This window comes from Pleurodeles waltl, chromosome 9 (genome assembly GCF_031143425.1).
Source record: "Pleurodeles waltl isolate 20211129_DDA chromosome 9, aPleWal1.hap1.20221129, whole genome shotgun sequence".
Taxonomy (NCBI): Eukaryota; Metazoa; Chordata; class Amphibia; order Caudata; family Salamandridae; genus Pleurodeles; species Pleurodeles waltl.
The window spans coordinates 1178390925-1178414485 of record NC_090448.1 but is presented as its reverse complement, the minus strand read 5'-3'; the positions used below and the strand labels follow the sequence as shown (position 1 = coordinate 1178414485).

Below are 23561 nucleotides of genomic sequence, written 5' to 3'. Positions count from 1 at the left end.
GTGTAAAATGCATCCTCGGATTCATTGTCAACACACGGGTGCATTTTATGCTAAGAAAATAGTTCTAAATGCTAGGGTTACACTCAAGTAATTTTGCGCAATCTTGCATAATTTTGTTGTAATTTCGCATGATTATATTACAGTTAAGTACACAAGTTGTGACCGCGCCCTGGACTATTGTCAGCAGTTCTCGGGTGTCTTTGACACCACAGCTTGGAGGTGCTGGTCCTATGTCCCCGGGGATCAGTTGGTTCTGGGGGTCCACGCTGTCCTGGGGGGGAGGTTATGACTTGGCGATTATCATTTGAAGCTGTGCTGGACTGCTCAGGTCTCAGTTTGACGTCTGTTCGGGGTTGTCCTTGGGCTTCGTGCTGGTGTCTGACTTTGATGTCTGTTTGAGATTGTCCTTGGGCGCTGGTGATTCAGTTTGATGTCTGTTCGGGGCCGTCCTTGGGCTGAGTGCTGGTGTCTCAGTTTGATGTCTGTTCGAGGTTGCCCTTGGGCCGGGTGCCGGTTTCTCAGTTTGATGTGTGTTCAGGGTCGTCCTTGGGCCGAGTGCCGGTGTCTCAGTTTGATGTCTGTTCGAGGTTGTCCTTGGGCTGGGTGCCGGTGTCACAGTGCTGGTGTCTCAGTTTGATGTCTGTTCGAGGTTGCCCTTGGGTTGGGTGCCGGTGTTTCAGTTTGATGTCTGTTCGAGGTTGTCCTTGGGCCGGGTGCCTGTATCTCAGTTTGATGTCTGTTCGGGATTGTCCTTGGGCTGGGTGCCGGTGTCACAGTGCTGGTGTCTCAGTTTGATGTCTGTTCGATGTTGCCCTTGGGCCAGGTGCCGGTATCTCAGTTTGATGTCTGTTCGGGGTCGTCCTAAGGCTGGGTGCCGGTGTCACAGTGCTGGTGTCTCAGCTTAATGTCTGTTTGAGGTTGCCCTTGGGCCGGGTGCCGGTGTCTCAGTTTGATGTCTGTTCGGGGTCGTCCTTTGGCTGGGTGCCGGTATCTCAGTTTGATGTCTGTTCGGGGTCGTCCTTCGGCTGGGTGCTGGTGTCTCAGTTTGATGTCTGTTCGAGGTTGTCCTTGGGCTGGCTGCCAGTATCTCAGTTTGATGTCTGTTCGGGGTTGTCCTTGGGCTGGTTGCCAGTATCTCAGTTTGATGTCTGTTCGGGGTTGTCCTTGGGCCGGGTGCCGGTATCTCAGTTTGATGTCTGTTCGAGGTTGCCCTTGGCCCGGGTGCCGGTGTCTCAGTTTGATGTCTGTTCGCGGTCGTCCTTGGGCTGGGTGCCGGTGTCACAGTGCTGGTGTCTCAGTTTGATGTCTGTTCAAGGTTGCCCTTGGGCCGGTATCCGAGTTTGATGTCTGTTCGGGGTCGTCCTTGGGCTGGGTGCCGGTGTCTCAGTTTGATGTCTGTTCAAGGTTGCCCTTGGGCCGGTATCCGAGTTTGATGTCTGTTCGGGGTCGTCCTTGGGCCGGGTGCCGGTATCCGAGTTTGATGTCTGTTCGAGGTCGGCCTTGGGCCGGGTTCCCGTGTCTCGGGTGCATGTCTGTTCGAGGTCGCCCTTGGGCCGGGTGCCGGTATCTCAGTTTGAAGTCTGTTCGAGGTTGCCCTTGGTGCCGGTGTCACAGTTTGATGTCTGTTCGCGGTCGTCCTTGGGCTGGGTGCCGGTGTTTCAGCATGATGTCTGTTCAAGATTGCCCTTGGGCCGGTATCCGAGTTTGATGTCTGTTCGGGGTCGTCCTTGGGCCGGGTGCCGGTATCCGAGTTTGATGTCTGTTCGAGGTTGGCCTTGGGCCGGGTTCCCATGTCTCGGGTTGATGTCTGTTCGAGGTCGCCCGTGGGCCGGTATCAGAGTTTGATGTCTGTTCGTGGTCGTCCTTGGGCCGGGTTCCCGCGTCTCAGAGGTTGTCCTACAGCAGGACTGTACATAAGCCCCAGTGCCGTGCTTCCCGGGTCCTTATGGTCTCCTCCACCCGGAATGGAAGGCCCCACACTGGGCTTTAAAGTAACTTCCTCAGTTGGACCAACCTGGTCCCTGAATCTGCCCTCCCTCCATCACTCCAGCCTAACCTTGGGAATTTCACCTGGTCTCGCATGACCAGATAACTGTGAGTAGCGCTTGGAGCCTTTAGGCGCTATACCTACCTTACATTTTTGAAACTGCACATCTCTGGTTGTACCGATTGGATTTTGATTGTTTTAAATTTTACTCTATTTTCTTAATTGATGTGGGATTTTTCTTCTGCTCTGTTTTCAGAGTGTTCCTGTTTGTGCGCTGCACACACACTTTACACAGTGCCTCCAAGTTAGAACAAGAACAGGGGGGCAGAGGGGCCGGATGGAGGTGCATCTGTAGAGCTGTGAGTGGGTTCTAGTACTGAAGAGGAAGGGTGCAGTAGGTCCAGACGGAGGTGCATCAGCAGAGCTGTGAGTGGGCTCCAGTACTGGAAGGGGGCAGAGGGGCCAGACAGAGGTGCATCGGCAGAGCTGTGAGTGGGCTCCAGTACTGGAAGGGGGCAGAGGGGCCGGACAGAGGTGCATCGGCAGAGCTGTGAGGGGGCTCCAGTACTGGAAGGGGGCAGAGGGGCCAGACGGAGGTGCACTGGCAGAGCTGCGAGTGGGCTCCAGTACTGGAGGGGGCAGAGGGGCCGGATGAAGGCGGACGGAGGTGCATCGACAGAGCTGCGAGTGGGCTCCAGTACTGGAAGGGTGTAGAGGGGCCGGACGGAGGTGCATCGGCAGAGCTGCGAGTGGGCTCCAGCACTGGAAGGGGGCAGAGGGGCCGGACGGAGGTGCATCGGCAGAGCTGCGAGTGGGCTCCAGTACTGGAAGGGGGCAGAGGGGCCGGGCGGAGGTGCATCAGCAGAGCTGCGAGTGGGCTCCAGTACTGGAAGGGGGCAGAGGGGCCGGGCGGAGGTGCATCGGCAGAGCTGTGAGTGGGCTCCAGTACTGGGAGGGGGCAGAGGGGCCGGACAGAGGTGCATCGGCAGAGCTGTGAGTGGGTTCTAGTACTGGAAGAGAAGGGGTGCAGAGGGGCCGGGCGGAGGTGCATCAGCAGAGCTGTGAGTGGGCTCCAGTACTGGAAGGGGGCAGAGGGGCCGGACGGAGGTGCATTGGCAGAGCTGCGAGTGGGCTCCAGTACTGGAAGGGGGCAGAGGGGCCGGACGGAGGTGCATCAGCAGAGCTGTGAGTGGGCTCCAGTACTGGAAGGGGGCAGAGGGGCCAGACAGAGGTGCATCGGCAGAGCTGTGAGTGGGCTCCAGTACTGGAAGGGGGCAGAGGGGCCGGACAGAGGTGCATCGGCAGAGCTGTGAGGGGGCTCCAGTACTGGAAGGGGGCAGAGGGGCCAGACGGAGGTGCACTGGCAGAGCTGCGAGTGGGCTCCAGTACTGGAAGGGGCAGAGGGGCCGGATGAAGGCGGACGGAGGTGCATCGACAGAGCTGCGAGTGGGCTCCAGTACTGGAAGGGTGTAGAGGGGCCGGACGGAGGTGCATCGGCAGAGCTGCGAGTGGGCTCCAGCACTGGAAGGGGGCAGAGGGGCCGGACGGAGGTGCATCAGCAGAGCTGTGAGTGGGCTCCAGTACTGGAAGGGGGCAGAGGGGCCGGACGGAGGTGCATCGGCAGAGCTGTGAGTGGGCTCCAGTACTGGAAGGGGGCAGAGGGGCCGGACAGAGGTGCATCGGCAGAGCTGTGAGTGGGCTCCAGTACTGGAAGGGGGCAGAGGGGCCGGACGGAGGTGCATCAGCAGAGCTGTGAGTGAGCTCCAGTACTGGAAAAGGAGGGGGGCAGATGGGCCGGACGGAGGTGCATCAGCAGAGCTGTGAGTGAGCTCCAGTACTGGAAAAGGAGGGGTGAAGAGGGGCCGGGCGGAGGTGCATCAGCAGAGTTGTGAGTCGGCTCCAGTACTGGAAGAGAAAGGGGGCAGATGGGCCGGACGGAGGTGCATCAGCAGAGCTGTGAGTGAGCTCCAGTACTGGAAAAGGAGGAGTGAAGAGGGGCCGGACGGAGGTGCATCGGCAGAGCTGTGAGTGGGCTCCAGTACTGGAAGGGTGTAGAGGGGCCGGACGGAGATGCATCGGCAGAGCTGTGAGTGGGCTCCAGTACTGGAAGGGGGCAGAGGGGCTGGACGGAGGTGCATCAGCAGAGCTGTGAGTGGGCTCCAGTACTGGGAGGGTGTAGAGGGGCCGGACGGAGATGCATCGGCAGAGCTGTGAGTGGGGTCTAGTACTGGGAGGGTGTAGAGGGGCTGGACGGAGGTGCATCGGCAGAGCTGTGAGTGGGCTCCAGTACTGGAAGGGTGTAGAGGGGCCAGACGGAGATGCATCGGCAGAGCTGTGAGTGGGCTCCAGTACTGGAAGGGGGCAGCGGGGCTGGACGGAGGTGCATCAGCAGAGCTGTGAGTGGGTTTTAGTAGTGGAAGAGGAAGGGGGCAGAGGGACTGGACGGAGGTGCATCAGCAGAGCTGTGAGTGGGCTCCAGTACTGGAAGGTGCAGAGGGGCCGGACGGAGGTGCATCAGCAGAGCGGTGAGTGGGCTCCAGTACTGGAAGGGTGTAGAGGGGCTGGATGGAGGTGAATCGGCAGAGCTGTGAGTGGGCTCCAGTACTGGAAGGGGGCAGAGGGGCCGGACGGAGGTGCATCAGCAGAGCTGTGAGTGGGTTCCAGTACTGGAACAAGAAGGGTGCAGAGGGGCCGGACGGAGGTGCATCAGCAGAGCTGTGAGTGGGTTCCAGTACTGGAACAGAGTAGGTTCCAGTGCTGGAAGAGGAGGGGTGAAGAGGGGCCGACGGAGGTGCATCGGCAGAGCTGTGAGGGGGCTCCAGTACTAGAAGGGGGCAGAGGTCAGACAGAGAAGCATCAGCAGAGCTGTGAGGGGGCTCCAGTACTGGAAGGGGGCAGAGGGACCGAATGGAGGTGCATCAGCAGAGCTGTGAGGGGGCTCCAGTACTGGAAGGGGGCAGAGGGTCCGGACGGAGGTGCATCGGCAGAGCTGTGAGTGGGCTCCAGCACTGGAAGGGGGCAGAGGGGCCGGACGGAGGTGCATCAGCAGAGCTGTGAGTGGGCTCCAGTACTAGAAGGGGGCAGAGGGGCCGGACGGAGGTGCATCGGCAGAGCTGTGAGTGGGCTCCAGCACTGGAAGGGTGTAGAGGGGCTGGACGGAGGTGCATCAGAAGAGCTGTGAGTGGGCTTCAGTACTGGAAGGGTGTAGAGTGGCCGGACGGAGGTGCACCGGCAGAGCTGTGAGTGAGCTCCAGTACTGGAAGAGGAAGGGTGCAGAGGGGCCGGACGGAGGTGCATCAGCAGAGCTGTGAGTGGGCTCCAGTACTGGAAGGGTGCTGCAGAGGGGCCAGACGGAGGTGCATCGGCAGAGCTGTGAGTGGGCTCCAGCACTGGAAGAGAAAGGGGGCAGATGGGCCGGACGGAGGTGCATCGGCAGAGCTGTGAGTGGGCTCCAGTTCTGGAAGGGGGCAGAGGGCCGGACGGAGGTGCATCGGCAGAGCTGCGAGTGGGCTCCAGTACTGGAAGAGAAAGGGGCAGATGGGCCGGACGGAGGTGCATCAGCAGAGCTGTGAGTGAGCTCCAGTACTGGAAGGGGGCAGAGGGGCCGGACGGAGGTGCATCAGCAGAGCTGTGAGTGAGCTCCAGTACTGGAAGGGTGAAGAGGGGCCGGACGGAGGTGCATCGGCAGAGTTGTGAGTGGGCTCCAGTACTGAAAGGGTGCAGAGGGGCCGGAGGGAGGTGCATCGGCAGAGCTGTGGGTGGGCTCCAGTACTGGAAGGGGGCAGAGGGGCCAGACGGAGGTGCATCAGCAGAGCTGTGAGTGGGCTCCAGTACTGGCAGGGGGCAGAGGGGCTGGACGGAGGTGCATTGGCAGAGCTGTGAGTGGGCTGCAGTAGTGGAAGAGGAAGGGGGCAGAGGGGCCGGACGGAGGTGCATTGGCAGAGCTGTGAGTGGGCTGCAGTACTGGAAGGGGGCAGAGGGGCCAGACGGAGGTGCATCGGCAGAGCTGTGGGTGGGCTCCAGTACTGGAAGGGGGCAGAGGGGCCGGACGGAGGTGCATCTGCAGAGCTGTGAGTGGGCTCCAGTACTAGAAGGGGGCAGAGGGGCCGGACGGAGGTGCATCAGCAGAGCTGTGAGTGGGCTCCAGTACTGGAAGGGGGCAGAGGGGCCGGATGAAGGTGCATTGGCAGAGCTGTGAGTGGGCTCCAGTACTGGCAGGGGGCAGAGGGGCCGGACGGAGGTGCATCGGCAGAGCTGCGAGTGGGCTCCAGTACTGGAAGGGGCAGAGGGGCTGGATGGAGGTGCATTGCAGAGCTGCGAGTGGGCTCCAGTACTGGAAGGGGGCAGAGGGGCCGGACGGAGGTGCATCGGCAGAGCTGTGAGTGGGCTCCAGTACTAGAAGGGGGCAGAGGGGCCGGACGGAGGTGCATCAGAAGAGCTGTGAGTGGGCTCCAGTACTGGAACAGAGTAGGTTCGGTGCCGGAAGAGGAGGGGTGCAGAGGGGCCGGACGGAGGTGCATCGGCAGAGCTGCGAGTGGGCTCCAGTACTGGAAGGGGGCAGAGGGGCCAGAAGGAGGTGCACTGGCAGAGCTGCGAGTGGGCTCCAGTACTGGAAGGGGCAGAGGGGCCAGACGGAGGTGCACTGGCAGAGCTGCGAGTGGGCTCCAGTACTGGAAGGGTGTAGAGGTGCCGGACGGAGGTGCATCAGCAGAGCTGTGAGTGGGCTCCAGTACTGGAACAGAGTAGGTTCGGTGCCGGAAGAGGAGGGGTGCAGAGGAGCCGGACAGAGGTGCATCAGCAGAGCTGTGAGTGAGCTCCAGTACTGAAAGAGGAAAGGTGCAGAGGTGCCGGACAGAGGTGCATCGACAGAGCTGTGAGTGAGCTCCAGTACTGGAAGGGGCAGAGGGGCCAGACGGAGGTGCATCAGCAGAGCTGTGAGTGGGCTCCAGTACTGGAAGGGTGCAGAGGGGCCGGACAGAGGTGCATCGACAGAGCTGTGAGTGAGCTCCAGTACTGAAAGAGGAAGGGTGCAGAGGTGCCGGACGGAGGTGCATCGGCAGAGCTGTGAGTGGGCTCCAGTACTGGAAGGGTGCAGAGAGGCCGGACAGAGGTGCATCAGCAGAGCTGTGAGTGGGCTCCAGTACTGGAAGAGGAAGGGTGCAGAGGGGCCGGACAGAGGTGCATCAGCAGAGCTGTGAGTGGGCTCCAGTACTGGAACAGAGTAGGTTCGGTGCCGGAAGAGGAGGGGTGCAGAGGGGCCGGACGGAGGTGCATCGGCAGAGCTGCGAGTGGGCTCCAGTACTGGAAGGGTGTAGAGGGGCCGGAAGGAGATGCATCAGCAGAGCTGTGAGTGGGCTCCAGTACTGGAAGGGGCAGAGGGGCTGGACGGAGGTGCATTGGCAGAGCTGCGAGTGGGCTCCAGTACTGGAAGGGTGTAGAGGGGCCGGATGGAGGAGCATCGGCAGAGCTGTGAGTGAGCTCCAGTACTGAAAGAGGAAGGGTGCAGAGGTGCCGGACGGAGGTGCATCGGCAGAGCTGTGAGTGGGCTCCAGTACTGGAAGGGGGCAGAGGGGCCGGACGGAGGTGCATCAGCAGAGCTGTGAGTGGGCTCCAGTACTGGAACAGAGTAGGTTCGGTGCCGGAAGAGGAGGGGTGCAGAGGGGCAGGACGGAGGTGCATCAGCAGAGCTGTGAGTGGGCTCCAGTACTGGAAGGGTGCAGAGGGGCCGGACGGAGGTGCATTGGCAGAGCTGTGAGTGGGCTTCAGTACTGGAAGGGGCAGAGGGGCTGGACAGAGGTGCATCGACAGAGCTGTGAGTGAGCTCCAGTACTGGAAGAGGAGGGGTGCAGAGGGGCCGGACGGAGGTGCATCGGCATAGCTGTGAGTGGGCTCCAGTACTGGAAGGGTGTAGAGGGGCCGGAAGGAGATGCATCAGCAGAGCTGCGAGTGGGCTCCAGTACTGGAAGGGGGCAGAGGGGCCGGATGGAGGAGCATCGGCAGAGCTGTGAGTGGGCTCCAGTACTGGAAGGGGGCAGAGGGGCCGGATGGAGGAGCATCGGCAGAGCTGTGAGTGGGCTCCAGTACTGAAAGAGGAAGGGTGCAGAGGTGCCGGACGGAGGTGCATCGGCAGAGCTGTGAGTGGGCTCCAGTACTGAAAGAGGAGGGGTGCAGAGGTGCCGGACGGAGGTGCATCGGCAGAGCTGTGAGTGAGCTCCAGTACTGAAAGAGGAAGGGTGCAGAGGTGCCGGACGGAGGTGCATCGGCAGAGCTGTGAGTGGGCTCCAGTACTGGAAGGGGCAGAGGGGCCGGACGGAGGTGCATCGGCAGAGCTGGGAGTGGGCTCCAGTACTGGAAGGGTGCAGAGGGGCCGGACAGAGGTGCATCGACAGAGCTGTGAGTGGGCTCCAGTACTGGAACAGAGTAGGTTCGGTGCCGGAAGAGGAGGGGTGCAGAGGGGCCGGGTGGAGGTGCATCGGCAGAGCTGTGAGTGGGCTCCAGTACTGGAAGGGGGCAGAGGGGCCGGACGGAGGTGCATCGGCAGAGCTGTGAGTGGGCTTCAGTACTGGAAGGGTGCAGAGGGGCCGGACAGAGGTGCATCGACAGAGCTGTGAGTGGGCTCCAGTACTGAAAGAGGAAGGGTGAAGAGGTGCCGGACGGAGGTGCATCGGCAGAGCTGTGAGTGAGCTCCAGTACTGGAAGAGGAAGGGTGCAGAGGGGCCGGACAGAGGTGCATCGACAGAGCTGTGAGTGAGCTCCAGTACTGGAAGAGGAGGGGTGCAGAGGGGCCGGACGGAGGTGCATCGGCAGAGCTGTGAGTGGGCTCCAGTACTGGAAGGGGGCAGAGGGGCCGGACAGAGGTGCATCGGCAGAGCTGTGAGTGGGCTCCAGTACTGGAAGGGGGCAGAGGGGCCGGACAGAGGTGCATCAGCAGAGCTGTGAGTGGGCTCCAGTACTGGAAGGGTGAAGAGGGGCCGGACGGAGGTGCATCGGCAGAGCTGTGAGTGGGCTCCAGTACTGGAAGGGTGCAGAGGGGCCGGAGGGAGGTGCATCGACAGAGCTGTGAGTGGGCTCCAGTACTGGAAGGGGCAGAGGGGCCGGACGGAGGTGCATCAGCAGAGCTGTGAGTGGCTCTCGGGTGGTACTCCGGGCAGGAGTGGTCCTTGGCACGCGCCCTGAAGGTCAGGAGAGGCAGGGGTGCCCTTGGAGAGCCATCGATGCCCCACAGCCCCCTCCTCCCCTCAGGTGTACAGACCTGCGCGCCACCATCCAGCCTTCAAAGCCCTTTTTAAAACGAGGCCTCGGGATATTATTCCTGATTCGGTTTTTAAAGACACTTGAAAGATTCTCGGCCCTTGAACATCAAAGTCCAGAAGCAAAGCGCAGCCTCTCACCAGCAGATGCTAATCCCTGGCAGAGCCGCGTTAAACTCCCCTGGCACACCCAGGCCTGACAGGTGAGGGCGAAGGGCCCCTCCTTGGCGCATGCACCTGCCACCCCTGCAGCTAGCCTGACTTTAACAAGGGCTCTGACTTCCAGAGAAGGGGAGGAGGTAACTCACTGGGAGTGGAGAGCTGAGGCTATGGGAGAGGGGCGGCACCCATCACCTCTGGGAGGCCATGGCACAAGGTTCCTGCCACTTCCAGGCGCTCTGGATTGGCATCGAGGCACAGAGCCTGTGCCATCTAAGGGAGGGTGGCTCGGGGCTTCACATAAATCCCAGGTGGGTGGAACTCGCAGAATTTGACTTCGTGGAATTCCGTTGAATTCCATAAAAACTCTGCGAAATTCCATGGAGTTCTGCCAAGGAGTGTGAACTACGCAGGTCGCGTTGTTAGTGCTGTGGTTTAAAGCCAGAAATCCGAAATCAGTGCACTTTGCGCAAGAGCACATGCCCATCTAGTTGGTTTTCCTGCCGCTTGAGTAGAAAATGTATTAAAACAGCAGCAAATCTACTCCATGGGCGCCCCTGAGCATGGACGCTTGGGACGCCTGCGATCACCCGCATTAGAATATTGCGCAATGCCAAATTGTTGCGCATGCTCACCAGCGCGCATCTATGAAGCCCCAGGGGAAAAACCCTCTCACACGGTGATCGGCGAAATTTGGCCGGAACCGAGTTACAAGAGTAAAGCAGAGTCATCAAATTCCACCAGCTCCCAGGAAGCCCTAGTTCACACCCTTTCCACGAGAAAAGAAGAACATTCTAGAGCTGGAGGGATCAGAGGACGGAGTCAGTGACCTGTAAGGACTGATGGTTCAGGGGATGGCACAGGGGTCCCGACCCTGCCACCGCTAGGGTGGGTGACAAAACTGGGGAACACTGCCTGCCCTGTGCCTTGATGGACTGCACAGATGACAGCGAAAGGGACAGAGCCCGACACCTCTTCGGACAGATGGCTCAGGGGACTGGCACAGGGGTCCGGACCCTGCCACCTCTAGGGTGGGTAACTGCGGGGATTAGGAGGGTTAGACAAAACTGGGGAACACTGCCTGCCCTGTGCCTTGATGGATTGCACAGATGACGGCGAAAGGGACAGAGCCCGACACCTCTTCGGACAGATGGCTCAGGGGACTGGCACAGAGACTGGCGGCTCAGAGGACTGGCACAGACTGGGTCATGCTCCCGGAGGCCTGCAGCCTCCCCAGCCACCCGCAGCCTGTGATTACTGGGGTGCGCTGTGATTACTGGGGTGCGCTGCAGGGGTCTCCGGACTCACACTGCCACATGCAGCCTGAGATTACTGGGGTGCGCTGCAGGGGTCTCCGGACTCACGCTGCCACCTGTGATTACTGGGGCGCGCTGCAGGAGTCTCCGGACTCACCCTGCCACCTGTGATTACTGGGGTGCGCTGTGATTACTGGGGTGCGCTGCAGGGGTCTCCGGACTCACCCTGCCACCTGCAGCCTGTGATTACTGGGGTGCGCTGCAGGGGTCTCCGGACTCACCCTGCCACCTGCAGCCTGTGATTACTGGGGTGCGCTGCAGGGGTCTCCGGACTCACGCTGCCACCTGTGATTACTGGGGTGCGCTGCAGGGGTCTCCGGACTCACCCTGCCACCTGCAGCCTGTGATTACTGGGGTGCGCTGTGATTACTGGGGTGCGCTGCAGGGGTCTCCGGACTCACACTGCCACATGCAGCCTGTGATTACTGGGGTGCGCTGCAGGGGTCTCCAGCCTCACGCTGCCACGTGCAGCCTGTGATTACTGGGGTGCGCTGCAGGGGACTCCGGACTCACCCTGCCACCTGTGATTGCTGGTGTGCGCTGTGATTACTAGGGTGCGCTGCAGGGGTCTCCGGACTCACCCTGCCACCTGTGATTACTGGGGTGCGCTGCATGCGTCTCCGGACTCACCCTGCCACCTGCAGCCTGTGATTACTGGGGTGCGGTGTCAGGAGTCTCCGGACTCACCCTGCCACCTGTGATTACTAGGGTGCACTGCAGGGGTCTCCGGACTCACGCTGCCACCTGTAATTACTAGGGTGCACTGCAGGGGTCTCCGGACTCACGCTGCCACCTGCAGCCTGTGATTACTGGGGTGCGCTGCAGGGGTCTCCGGACTCACGCTGCCGCCTGTGATTACTGGGGTGCGCTGCAGGGGTCTCCGGACTCACACTGCCACCTGCAGCCTGTGATTACTGGGGTGCGCTGCAGGGGTCTCCGGACTCACGCTGCCACCTGTGATTACTGGGGTGCGGTGTCAGTGGTCTCCGGACTCACCCTGCCACCTGCAGCCTGTGATTACTGGGGTGCGCTGCAGGGGTTCTCAGGACTCACGCTCTGGAAGGGTCTCAGACACACCCTGCCACGTACAGGGCGTGACTCCTGAGTGATACTGACAGGGTCTCCAGCCTCACACTGCCACGTGCAGTGTGTGATGCCTGGGTCATGCTGACAGGGTCCCCAGCCTCACACTGCCACGTGCAGGGCTTGATGTCTGGGTCATGCTGTCAGGGGTCTCCAGCTTCACCCTGCCACGTGCAGATCTGGACACGTGTCAGTGATGGTGTTGGAGGACACGTGGCCCTGCGCTCTCTGGGACCTTTGGCCCGGCACTATATATGGCCACGTCACTCCCCTCAGTGAGGGATCCTGAACCCAACAGCAAGGACACCCTGACATTCTACCGTGACGTCACCTCAGCACCACCGATCCCATTGAGTGCCGTGCTGCCTCACACTGTGGTTCTTGCCATTACCTTGTATCCTGATGACTTGATGTGCACGCCCCTCTTGGTCAGTGAGGACTTCATGCGGATGAAGAAGGCCCGCTCCAGGCAGGTGTCTGCAGTCATGAGGCTGGGGCTGGTGGACTCCACTGGACAAGACAAAAGAGAAGCGCAGTGTTAGCACATTCTGAGAGGCAACAAAGCATTGGCAAGGCGCATTGATGAAGAAACTGACATCACTGGCACTGCATATCAGTGAAGAAACTGCATATCACCAGAGAAACTGCATGTAACTGACACTGCTTATCACCAAAGAAACTGCATGTAACTGACAATGCATATCACCAGTGAAACTGCACGTCACTGACACTGCATATCACTAAAGAAACTGCATGTAACTGACAATGCATATTACCAGTGAAACTGCATTTAACTGACACTGCATATCTCCAAAGAAACTGCATGTAACTGACAATGCATATCACAAGTGAAACTGCATGTTACTGACACTGCATATCACAAAAGAAACTGCAAGTTACTGACACTGCAGGTCAGTGATGAAACTGCATGTAACTGACACTGCATGTCACTGATGAAACTGCATGCAACTCACGATGAGCATCACTGATGAAACTGCATGTAACTGACACTGCACATCACTGAAGAAACTGCGTGTAACTGGCATTGCACTTCACTGAAGAAACTGCATGTAACTGGCACTGCGTGTCACTGATGAACCTGCATGTCACTGGCACTGCACGTCACTGATTAAACTACATGTGACTAACAATGCACACCACCGATGAAGCTGCAAGTATCTCACACTGCACATCACTGAAGAAACTGCTTCTAACTGATACTGCATATCACCAAAGAAACTGCATGTAACTGATACTGCTTATCTCCAGAGAAACTGCATGTAACTGACTGCATATCACCAAAGAAACTGCATGTAACTGACACTGCATGTCAGTGATGAAACTGCATGTAACTGACACTGCATGTCACTGAAGAAACTGCATGTGACTGACATTGCACTTCACTGAAGAAACAGCATGTAACTTACACTGCGCGTCACTGATGAACCTGCATGTTACTGGCACTGCGCATCACTGATGAAACTACATGTGACTAACACTGCACGCCACTGATGAAGCTGCATGTATCTAACACTGCACGTCATTGATTAAACTGCTTGTAACTGATACTGCATATCACCAAAGAAACTGCATGTAACTGACACTGCTTATCACCAGAGGAACTGCGTGTCACTGACTGCATATCACCAAAGAAACTGCATATAACTGACACTGCATGTCAGTGATGAAGCTGCATGTAACTGACACTGCATTTCAGTGATGAAACTGCATGTAACTGACACTGAACGTCACTGATGGAACTGCATGTTACTGACATTGCATATCACAAAAGAAACTGCATGTAACCGATAATGCATATCACCAGAGAAACTGCATGTAACTGACAATGCATATCACCAAAGAAACTGCATGTAACTGACAATGCATATCACCAGAGAAACTGCATGTAACTGACAATGCATATCACCAGTGAATATGCATGTTACTGACACTGCATATCACCAGAGAAACTGCACATAACTGACAATACATATCACCAAAGAAACTGCATGTAACTGATACTGCATATCGCCAAAGAAACTGCAAGTTACTGACACTGCAGGTCAGTGATGAAACTGCATATAACTGACACTGCATGTCACTGATGAAACTGCATGCAACTCACATTGAGCGTCACTGATGAAACTGCATGTAACTGATACTGCACATCACTGAAGAAACTGCGTGTAACTGGCATTGCACTTCACTGAAGAAACTGCATGCAACTGGCACTGCGTGTCACTGATGAACCTGCATGTTACTGGCACTGCACGTCACTGATTAAACTACATGTGACTAACACTGCACGCCACCGATGAAGCTGCATGTATCTCACACTGCACATCACTGAAGAAACTGCTTCTAACTGATACTGCATATCACCAAATAAACTGCATGTAACTGATACTGCTTATCTCCGGAGGAACTGCATGTAACTGACTGCATATCACCAAAGAAACTGCATGTAACTGACACTGCATGTCACTGAAGAAACTGCATGTAACTGACATTGCACTTCACTGAAGAAACAGCATGTAACTGACACTGCACGTCACTGATGAACCTGCATGTTACTGGCACTGCGCATCACTGATGAAACTACATGTGACTAACACTGCACGCCACTGATGAAGCTGCATGTATCTCACACTGCACGTCACTGATTAAACTGCTTGTAACTGATACTGCATATCACCAAAGAAACTGCATGTAACTGACACTGCTTATCACCAGAGGAACTGCATGTCACTGACTGCATATCACCAAAGAAACTGCATATAACTGACACTGCACATCAGTGATGAAGTTGCATGTAACTGACACTGCATTTCAGTGATGAAACTGCATGTAACTGACACTGAACGTCACTGATGGAACTGCATGTTACTGACACTGCGTGTCACTGAAGAAGCTGCATGTAACTGACACTGCATTTCAGTGATGAAACTGCATGTAACTGACACTGAACGTCACTGATGGAACTGCATGTTACTGACACTGCATGTCACTGAAGAAACTGCATGTAACTGACACTGCACATCACTGAAGAAACTGCTTCTAACTAACACTGCATGTCACTGATGAACCTGCATGTAACTCACACTGCATATCACCAGAGAAACTGCATGTAACTGACATTCCATATCACCAAAGAAACTGCATGTTACTGACACTGCATGTCAATTATGAAACTGCATGTAACTGACACTGCACATCTCTGAAGAAACTAAATGTAACTGACACTGCAAGTCACTGATTAACCTGCATGTTACTGGCACTGCATGTAACTGATGAAATTGCATGTAACTGACACTGCATGTCACTGATGAAACTACATGTAACTGACACTGCATATCACCAGAGAAACTGCATGTAGCTGACACTGCATATCACCAAAGAAACTGCATGTTACTGACACTGCACGTCACTGATGAAACTGCATGTAACTGACACTGCACGTCACTGATGTACCTGCGTGTTACTGGCACTGCGTGTCACTGATAAAACTACATGTATCCGACACTGCTCTTGACTGATGAAACTACATGTAACTGACACTGCACATCACTGATGAAACTGCATTTAAATGATACTGCATGTCACTGACGTAACTGCATGCTACTGGCACTGCACATCATTGATGAATGCATGTTAGTGATACTGTGTGTCACTGATAAAACAGCATGTTACTGGCAATGCATATTACTGAAGAAACCTCATGTAACTTACACAGTGCATTACTGATGAAACTGCATGTAACGGACACTGTGCTTCATTGATGAAACTGCATGTTACTGGCACTGCACATCATTGATGAAACTGCATGTAACTGATTGCATGTCTCTGACGAAACTGTATGTAACTGACACTGCAGGTCACTGAAAAAAATGCATGTAATTCACACTACTTGTCACTGATGAACCTGCATGTAACTGACACTGCTTGTCACGGAAGAAACTGCATGTAACCGACACTGCTCTTCGCTAATGAAACTACATGTAACTGACACTGCACATCACTGATGAAACTACATTTAAGTGATACTGCATGCCACTAATGAAACAGCATGTTACTGGCAATGCATATTACTGAAGAAACCTCATGTAACTTACACAGTGCGTCACTGATAAAACTGCATGTAACTGACACTGTGCATCATTGATGAAACTGCATGTTACTGGCACTACACATCATTGATGAAACTGCATCTAACTGACACTGCATGTCTCTGATGAAACTGCATGTAACTGACACTGCACGTCACTAACAAAACTGCATGTAATTCACACTGCTTGTCACTGATGAACCTGCATGTAACTGACACTGCTTGTCACTGAAGAAACTGAATGATACTGGCACTGTAGATCACAGATGAAACTGCATGATACTGACACTGCATGTCATTGATGAAACTGCATGTTACTGACACTGCACATCACTGATGAAACTGCACATAACTGACATTGCACATCACTGAGTGAAACTGCATAACACTGCACATCACTGAGACTGCATATCACTGGAAAACTGCATATTGCTGATACTACTGCATATCACTAACATGTTTCTGTCCCTGGAGAAAATGCACTTCACTGAAGAACCTGGTAACACTGATGCTGCAAATAACCCACGAAAGTACCTGCCAGTGCCACTGCATGCCCCTGGCACTGCATATCACAAATAACCCACGAAAGTACCTGCCACTGCCACTGCATGCCCCTGGCACTGCACATCACTGGATGGTTGGGAGGTTGGATGGTGGGTTAGTGAAGGGGGTGGGACCAGTGGGCTCAGTACTGGGGGAAGAATCAGTACTGAGGGAGAGGCATCTGTTTCAGGAGGTTATCAGTCATGATGATTGGAATAATACTGGATGAAGTATCAGTACTGTAAGAAGTATCAGTAATGGAGGGATGGTCTGTGGTGAGGGAGTGAACGGGGGTGGGATTAGTACTCAGGACGTATCAGTACTGGAAGAAGTAACAGAGGAAGGGTCAGTGGTGAGGAAAGTGAATGGGGGTGGAACAAGTACTGGGGAAAGTTTCAGTACTGGAAGAAGTATCAGTAACAGAGGAAGGGTCACTGGTGAGGGAGTAATTGAAGTGTGATCAGAACCGGAGGAAGAATCAGTAACAGAGCAAGGGTCAGTACTGGACAAAGAGTCAGTGGTGAGGGAGTGAACTCTGGCAGGAACGGTACTGGTGGAAGTATCAGTAAGAGAGGAAGAGTCAGTGGTGAGGGAGTGATTGAGGTGAGATCAGTACTGGAGGAAGAATCAGTAACAGAGGAAGGGTCAGTACCAGATGAAGTCAGTGGTGAGGGAGTGATTGAAGTGAGATCAGTACTGGAGGAAGAATCAGTAACAGAGGAAGGGTCAGTACCAGATGAAGAGTCAGCGGGGAAGGAGTGAACAAGGGTGGGATCAGAACTGGAGGAAGTATCAGTAATGAAGGAAGGGTCAGTACTGGACAAAGAGTCAGTGGTTAGGGAGTGAACGGGGGTGGGATCAGTAGTGGATGAAGTATCAGTATTGGACAAGTATCAGTAACGGAGGAAGGGTCAGTGGTGAGGGAGTGAACACGTGTGGGTTCAGTACTTAGGAAGTATCAGTAGTAGAAGAAGTATCAGTAACATAGGAAGGAACAGTGCTGAGAAGGTGAACAGGTGTGGGCTGAGTACCTAGGAAGTATCAGTACTGGAAGAAGTAACAGTAACGGAGGAAGGATCAGTGATGGGGGGAACGGGGTGGGATCAGTACTGAAGGGAGAATCAGTAACAGGAAGAATCAGTAAAAGAAGAAGGGTCAGTACTGGATGAAGGGTCAGTGGTCAGTGGTGAGGGAGTGAACGGGGTGGGATCAGTACTGAGGGAGAATCAGTAACAGAGGAAGGGTCAGTACCGGATGAAGGGTCAGTGGTCAGTGGTGAGGGAGTGAACGGGGTGGGATCAGTACTGAGGGAGAATCAGTAACAGAGGAAGGGTCAGTACCGGATGAAGGGTCAGTGATGAGGGAGTGAACGCGGTGGGATCAGTACTGAGGAAGAATCAGTAACAGAGGAAGGGTCAGTACCGGATGAAGGGTCAGTGGTGAGGGAGTGAAGGGGGTCGAATCAGTACTGAGGGAGAATCAGTAACAGAGGAAGGGTCAGTACCGGATGAAGGGTCAGTGGTCAGTGGTGAGGGAGTGAACGGGGTGGGATCAGTACTGAGGGAGAATCAGTAACAGAGGAAGGGTCAGTACCGGATGAAGGGTCAGTGGTGAGGGAGTGAACGGGGTGGGATCAGTACTGGAGGGAGAATCAGTAACAGAGGAAGGGTCAGTACCGGATGAAGGGTCAGTGGTGAGGGAGTGAAGGGGGTCGAATCAGTACTGAGGGAGAATCAGTAACAGAGGAAGGGTCAGTACCGGATGAAGGGTCAGTGGTGAGGGAGTGAAGGGGGTCGAATCAGTACTGAGGGAGAATCAGTAACAGAGGAAGAGTCAGTACCGGATGAAGGGTCAGTGGTGAGGGAGTGAACGGGGTGGGATCAGTACTGGAGGGAGAATCAGTAACAGAGGAAGGGTCAGTACAGGATGAAGGGTCAGTGGTGAGGGAGTGAACGGGGTGGGATCAGTACTGAGAGAGAATCAGTAACAGGAAGAATCAGTAAAAGAAGAAGGGTCAGTACTGGATGAAGGGTCAGTGATGAGGGAGTGAACGCGGTGGGATCAGTACTGGAGGGAGAATCAGTAACAGAGGAAGGGTCAGTACCGGATGAAGGGTCAGTGGTGAGGGAGTGAACGGGGTGGGATCAGTACTGAGGGAGAATCAGTAACAGAGGAAGGGTCAGTACCGGATGAAGGGTCAGTGGTGAGGGAGTGAATGGGGTGGGATCAGTACTGGAGGGAGAATCAGTAACAGAGGAAGGGTCAGTACCGGATGAAGGGTCAGTGGTGAGGGAGTGAACGGGGTGGGATCAGTACTGGAGGGAGAATCAGTAACAGAGGAAGGGTCAGTACCGGATGAAGGGTCAGTGGTGAGGGAGTGAAGGGGGTAGAATCAGTACTGAGGGAGAATCAGTAACAGAGGAAGGGTCAGTACCGGATGAAGGGTCAGTGGTCAGTGGTGAGGGAGTGAACGGGGTGGGATCAGTACTGAGGGAGAATCAGTAACAGAGGAAGGGTCAGTACCGGATGAAGGGTCAGTGGTGAGGGAGTGAACGGGGTGGGATCAGTACTGGAGGGAGAATCAGTAACAGAGGAAGGGTCAGTACTGGATGAAGGGTCAGTGGTGAGGGAGTGAAGGGGGTCGAATCAGTACTGAGGGAGAATCAGTAACAGAGGAAGGGTCAGTACCGGATGAAGGGTCAGTGGTGAGGGAGTGAACGGGGTGGGATCAGTACTGGAGGGAGAATCAGTAACAGAGGAAGGGTCAGTACCGGATGAAGGGTCAGTGGTGAGGGAGTGAACGGGGTAGAATCAGTACTGGAGGGAGAATCAGTAACAGAGGAAGGGTCTACTGATGGCAGAAAGAAGCAGTGCCCTCTGGCACGCAGTGTGCTGCCGTTCGCGTTGATTTTACAGCGCCTGAGACGATTCTGGCGCTAAAGATCAGTGCGAGCAGCGCGAGGTGTCGCCCGCTTGCCCACGGAACTCTGCGGCATCTCACTGAGTTTTTGTGCAACTCTGTGGAATTCCAAGGAGTGATCAGGCCCACTCCTTCCTTCACATGGGGGTGAGCTAACATCACAAAGTGTGCACCAGGGGAGCCCCAGGCTCACACACAGTGTGTCTCCATCACTGAAAGCTCAGCACAGCCACCTCCACCAGGGTTCACAACCTGCCCCAGCCATCAGCAGCCTCAGAAACTTCTAACCATGCTCTGGGAAGAGGGTTAGAGGGTCTCTCCACACCTTGGGCTCCAAGCTGTGCCCTCTCTCTTTGGCCTCACCCCCACCGAGGACCCTCTATGACTGGAAAGACAGTGATGTGCTCTTGCCCACATCACTCTCTGGACCTGCTGCACATCTACAAAGCCCCCTGGAACCCGGCACAGCATTATCAGCCCAGATCCATCACCCACCCCTTCAAGGCGCTATGACCAATGTCAATGTAAATACAAGCACACTGTTAACAAGGGGTACCGGACCACTCCTGAAGACAGAGACATCTTAAGGCATGGGCAAAGTGGGCAATTGGCCAGGGCCCCCACCTTCCTAGGGGCCCCCCGCATACATGCCAACATTTTAAAGGAAAAAAGTGGGAGACTCTAGAAGACACAGGGCCTCATTAGCCCGCCGAGTTCAGGCTGGCAGTCTAAATACAGACCGCCAGCCCGTTGAGGACCCCGCTGGCCCAATAAACAACATTCCACTGGGCCTGGCGGGCTGCCAGCTGGCCCAGCGTAACGCTGGGCGTGGACATTGCCGACGGCTCCACATTGAGCCGTCGTCAATGTAGTAGTGCGGTGGGTGCATCAACACCCGTCGCACATATCACTGCCCGTAAATAGGGCAGTGACATGCGCGACGGGGCTGTGCATGGGGGCCCTTGCATTGCCCATGCCAAGTGCATGGGCAGTGCAGGGGCTCCCACGGGGGCCCCAGAGCACCCCTTCTGCCAGCCTTTTCCTGGCAGGGGAAACCACCAGGGAAAGGCTGGGGGAACACGGGTTCTTCATCCGGTGGGCAGCGCTGCCTTGTCAGATAAGGAAGTCTGCCATTGTCAGGCTGCCTGGCAGCGGTAACCTGGCGGTGGCGGAGTTCCGCCTGTGGCGGTCTCCATGTGAACATAATATGGCGGTCCGGACCGCCATGACAGTAGCGGTAATTTCCGCCACCGCCAGCATGGCGTTTCAGACCGCCATGTTCAGAATGACCGCCATAATCTGGAGAATGTATTTCTTCCATTGACTTGTATTCAAAGCAAGGCAGTTTCAGGTGGGAGACAGCCAACACAGAGCCATCTTCCACCAGGAGAGTAGACGCTGGCAGGGGTGGGGTCTATCCACTTTTTTCACAGGATGGACACTGTGTACCCTGCCCAGAGGATGGGCCACACAAAAATATGCTAAGCACACCGGGACATATTCGGCAGTGCCTGGTTCGGCTTCTGTTAAGGAGGCTTGTCATATTCCAGCTGTGTCCATAACAAAGGCTGAAGTCAAGGGACCATCAGGCCTCTTTGTTTTGGAGTATCCTAGTTGGAGCTACTGGGATCCTCACACCTAGATGCAATGGAAAGAAACAAAGGCACACAGAGAGGCACACTTGTGACTTTGTTCAGTCTCTGTATACAAGAGATATGCATCCACTGTAAGAATGTCAGATGTGCTGGTCTGTCCCAGTATTTGCACATATAACAATTTAAATGCCACTATTTTGTTTTATTTCTTTTATAGCGCTTCTCATCCAAATGCAGGGTGTCAGAGCACTTTACATAAAACTAATTTGTTAAATATTGCAATGCCCGCAAATGTATTCACAACAGAGCTCCTAAACAGATGTGTGAGGTGTTAAGATCTGATGTAACTTCTTGTGATGTCACTTCCTGTGAGGTCATGGTCGGTGATGTAATAATGCCAGGCGCTGACACACTGTGATGTCATTTCTTGTGATGTCACTTCCTGTGAGGTCATGGCCTGTGATGCCATGTGTGATGTCACATGCCGTGATGCACTGTGATGTCACTTCTTGTGATGTCACTTCCTGCGAGGCCAGGGGCTGTGATGCTACTTCCAGTGATGCCATGTGCGGTCAAGCTCTGTGACGTCGTGCACTGTGATGTCACTTCCTGTGAGGCCTGGGGCTGTGATGCCACTTCCAGTGATGCCATGTGCGGTCAAGCTCTGTGATGTCACTTCCTGTGAGGCTAGGGGCCGTTATACCAATTCCAGTGATGCCATGTGCGGTCATGCTCTGTGACGTCGTGCACTGTGATGTCACTTCCTGTGAGGCCTGGGGCTGTGATGCCACTTCCAGTGATGCCATGTGCGGTCATGCTCTGTGACGTCATGCACTGTGATGTCACTTCCTGTGAGGCCTGGGGCTGTGATGCCACTTCCAGTGATGCCATGTGCGGTCAAGCTCTGTGATGTCACTTCCTGTGAGGCTAGGGGCCGTTATACCAATTCCAGTGATGCCATGTGCGGTCATGCTCTGTGACGTCATGCACTGTGATGTCACTTCCTGTGAGGCTAGGGGCCGTTATACCAATTCCAGTGATGTCATGTGCGGTCAAGCTCTGTGACGTCATGCACTGTGATGTCACTTCCTGTGAGGCCTGGGGGTGTGATGCCACTTCCAGTGATGCCATGTGCGGTCATGCTCTGTGACGTCATGCACTGTGATGTCACTTCCTGTGAGGCCTGAGGCTGTGATGGCACTTCCAGTGATGCCATGTGCGGTCAAGCTCTGTGATGTCACTTCCTGTGAGGCTAGGGGCCGTTATACCAATTCCAGTGATGCCATGTGCGGTCATGCTCTGTGACGTCATGCACTGTGATGCCACTTCCTGTGAGGCCTGAGGCTGTGATGCCACTTCCAGTGATGCCATGTGCGGTCAAGCGCTGTGACGTCGTGCACTGTGATGTCACTTCCTGTGAGGCCTGGGGCTGTGATGCCACTTCCAGTGATGTCATGTGCGGTCATGCTCTGTGACGTCGTGCACTGAGATGTCACGCGCCGTGAAGTCACTCACATGCTGCCCAACTTAGTTAGTCCCCACTTCTTTCCTTAGGACTTGTGCACTGCGGAGGGGTGCAGTGCAGAGGGGCCCTGCGACCTTCCCTGTCGGCGGCGCCCTTGCTGGAGGGAGGCAGGGAGGCCCTTCCCAGGAGGCCTCTCTTCCTGGGCCTCTGATCTCGCGTGAGTGAGGTGCGAGACAGGCCTGATCTCAGCCACTCAGGCGCCGGTTTCATCTCTCCTCCTCTGATTAGCACTAATGAGGCCCCTTCATGTCGAGTGAGGGTCTGTGGGCTTGATGTGATGGGATTAGAGGGGGAATTAAACCCTGGGGTGTAGGAAACTGCCCCAACGGGCCCAACACAAAGGAATGAGATGGATGGATCTGGTGCAGGCCGGTGTCTGCCTTCAGTCAAAGACACGTGCACCACACGGGGATGCACAGTCACACCTGCCACGTGCAGCTGCCCAACCACACACAGGATCAAAGGTGCAACAGCACAATCTCACACAGGATCCCACAGGATCCAATCTGCAACAGCACAATCGCACACACAGGATCCAATCTGTAACAGCACAATCACACACACAGGATCCAATCTGTAACAGCACAATCACACACACGGTCCCACAGGACCCAATCTGCAACAGCACAATCGCATACACAGGATCTAATCTGTAACAGCACAATCACACACACAGGATCCAATCTGTAACAGCACAATCGCACACACAGGATCCAATCTGTAACAGCACAATCACACACACAGGATCCAATCTGTAACAGCACAATCGCACACACAGGATCCAATCTGTAACAGCACAATCACACACACGGTCACACAGGATCCAATCTGCGACAGCACGATCAGACACACAGGATCCAGTCTGTAACAGCACAATCACACACACACAGGATCCAATCTGCAACAGCACAATCACACACACGGTCCCACAGGACCCAATCTGCAACAGCACAATCGCACACACAGGATCCAATCTGTAACAGCACAATCACACACACGGTCACACAGGATCCAATCTGCAACAGCACGATCAGACACACAGGATCCAGTCTGTAACAGCACAATCACACACACAGGA

At 55.3% G+C, this 23561-nt stretch overlaps 1 protein-coding gene across 1 annotated transcript in view; it reads right to left on the bottom strand.

Annotated features, from left to right (window-relative positions):
* NPAS3 (neuronal PAS domain protein 3) overlaps positions 1 to 23561 on the bottom strand; it is a 1356068-nt gene that overhangs the window by 101094 nt on the left and 1231413 nt on the right. The window contains exon 6 of the mRNA XM_069209098.1: positions 12187 to 12305. Within this exon, the coding sequence (XP_069065199.1) occupies positions 12187 to 12305 (119 nt within the window). The remainder of the gene's footprint in view (positions 1 to 12186; positions 12306 to 23561) is intronic.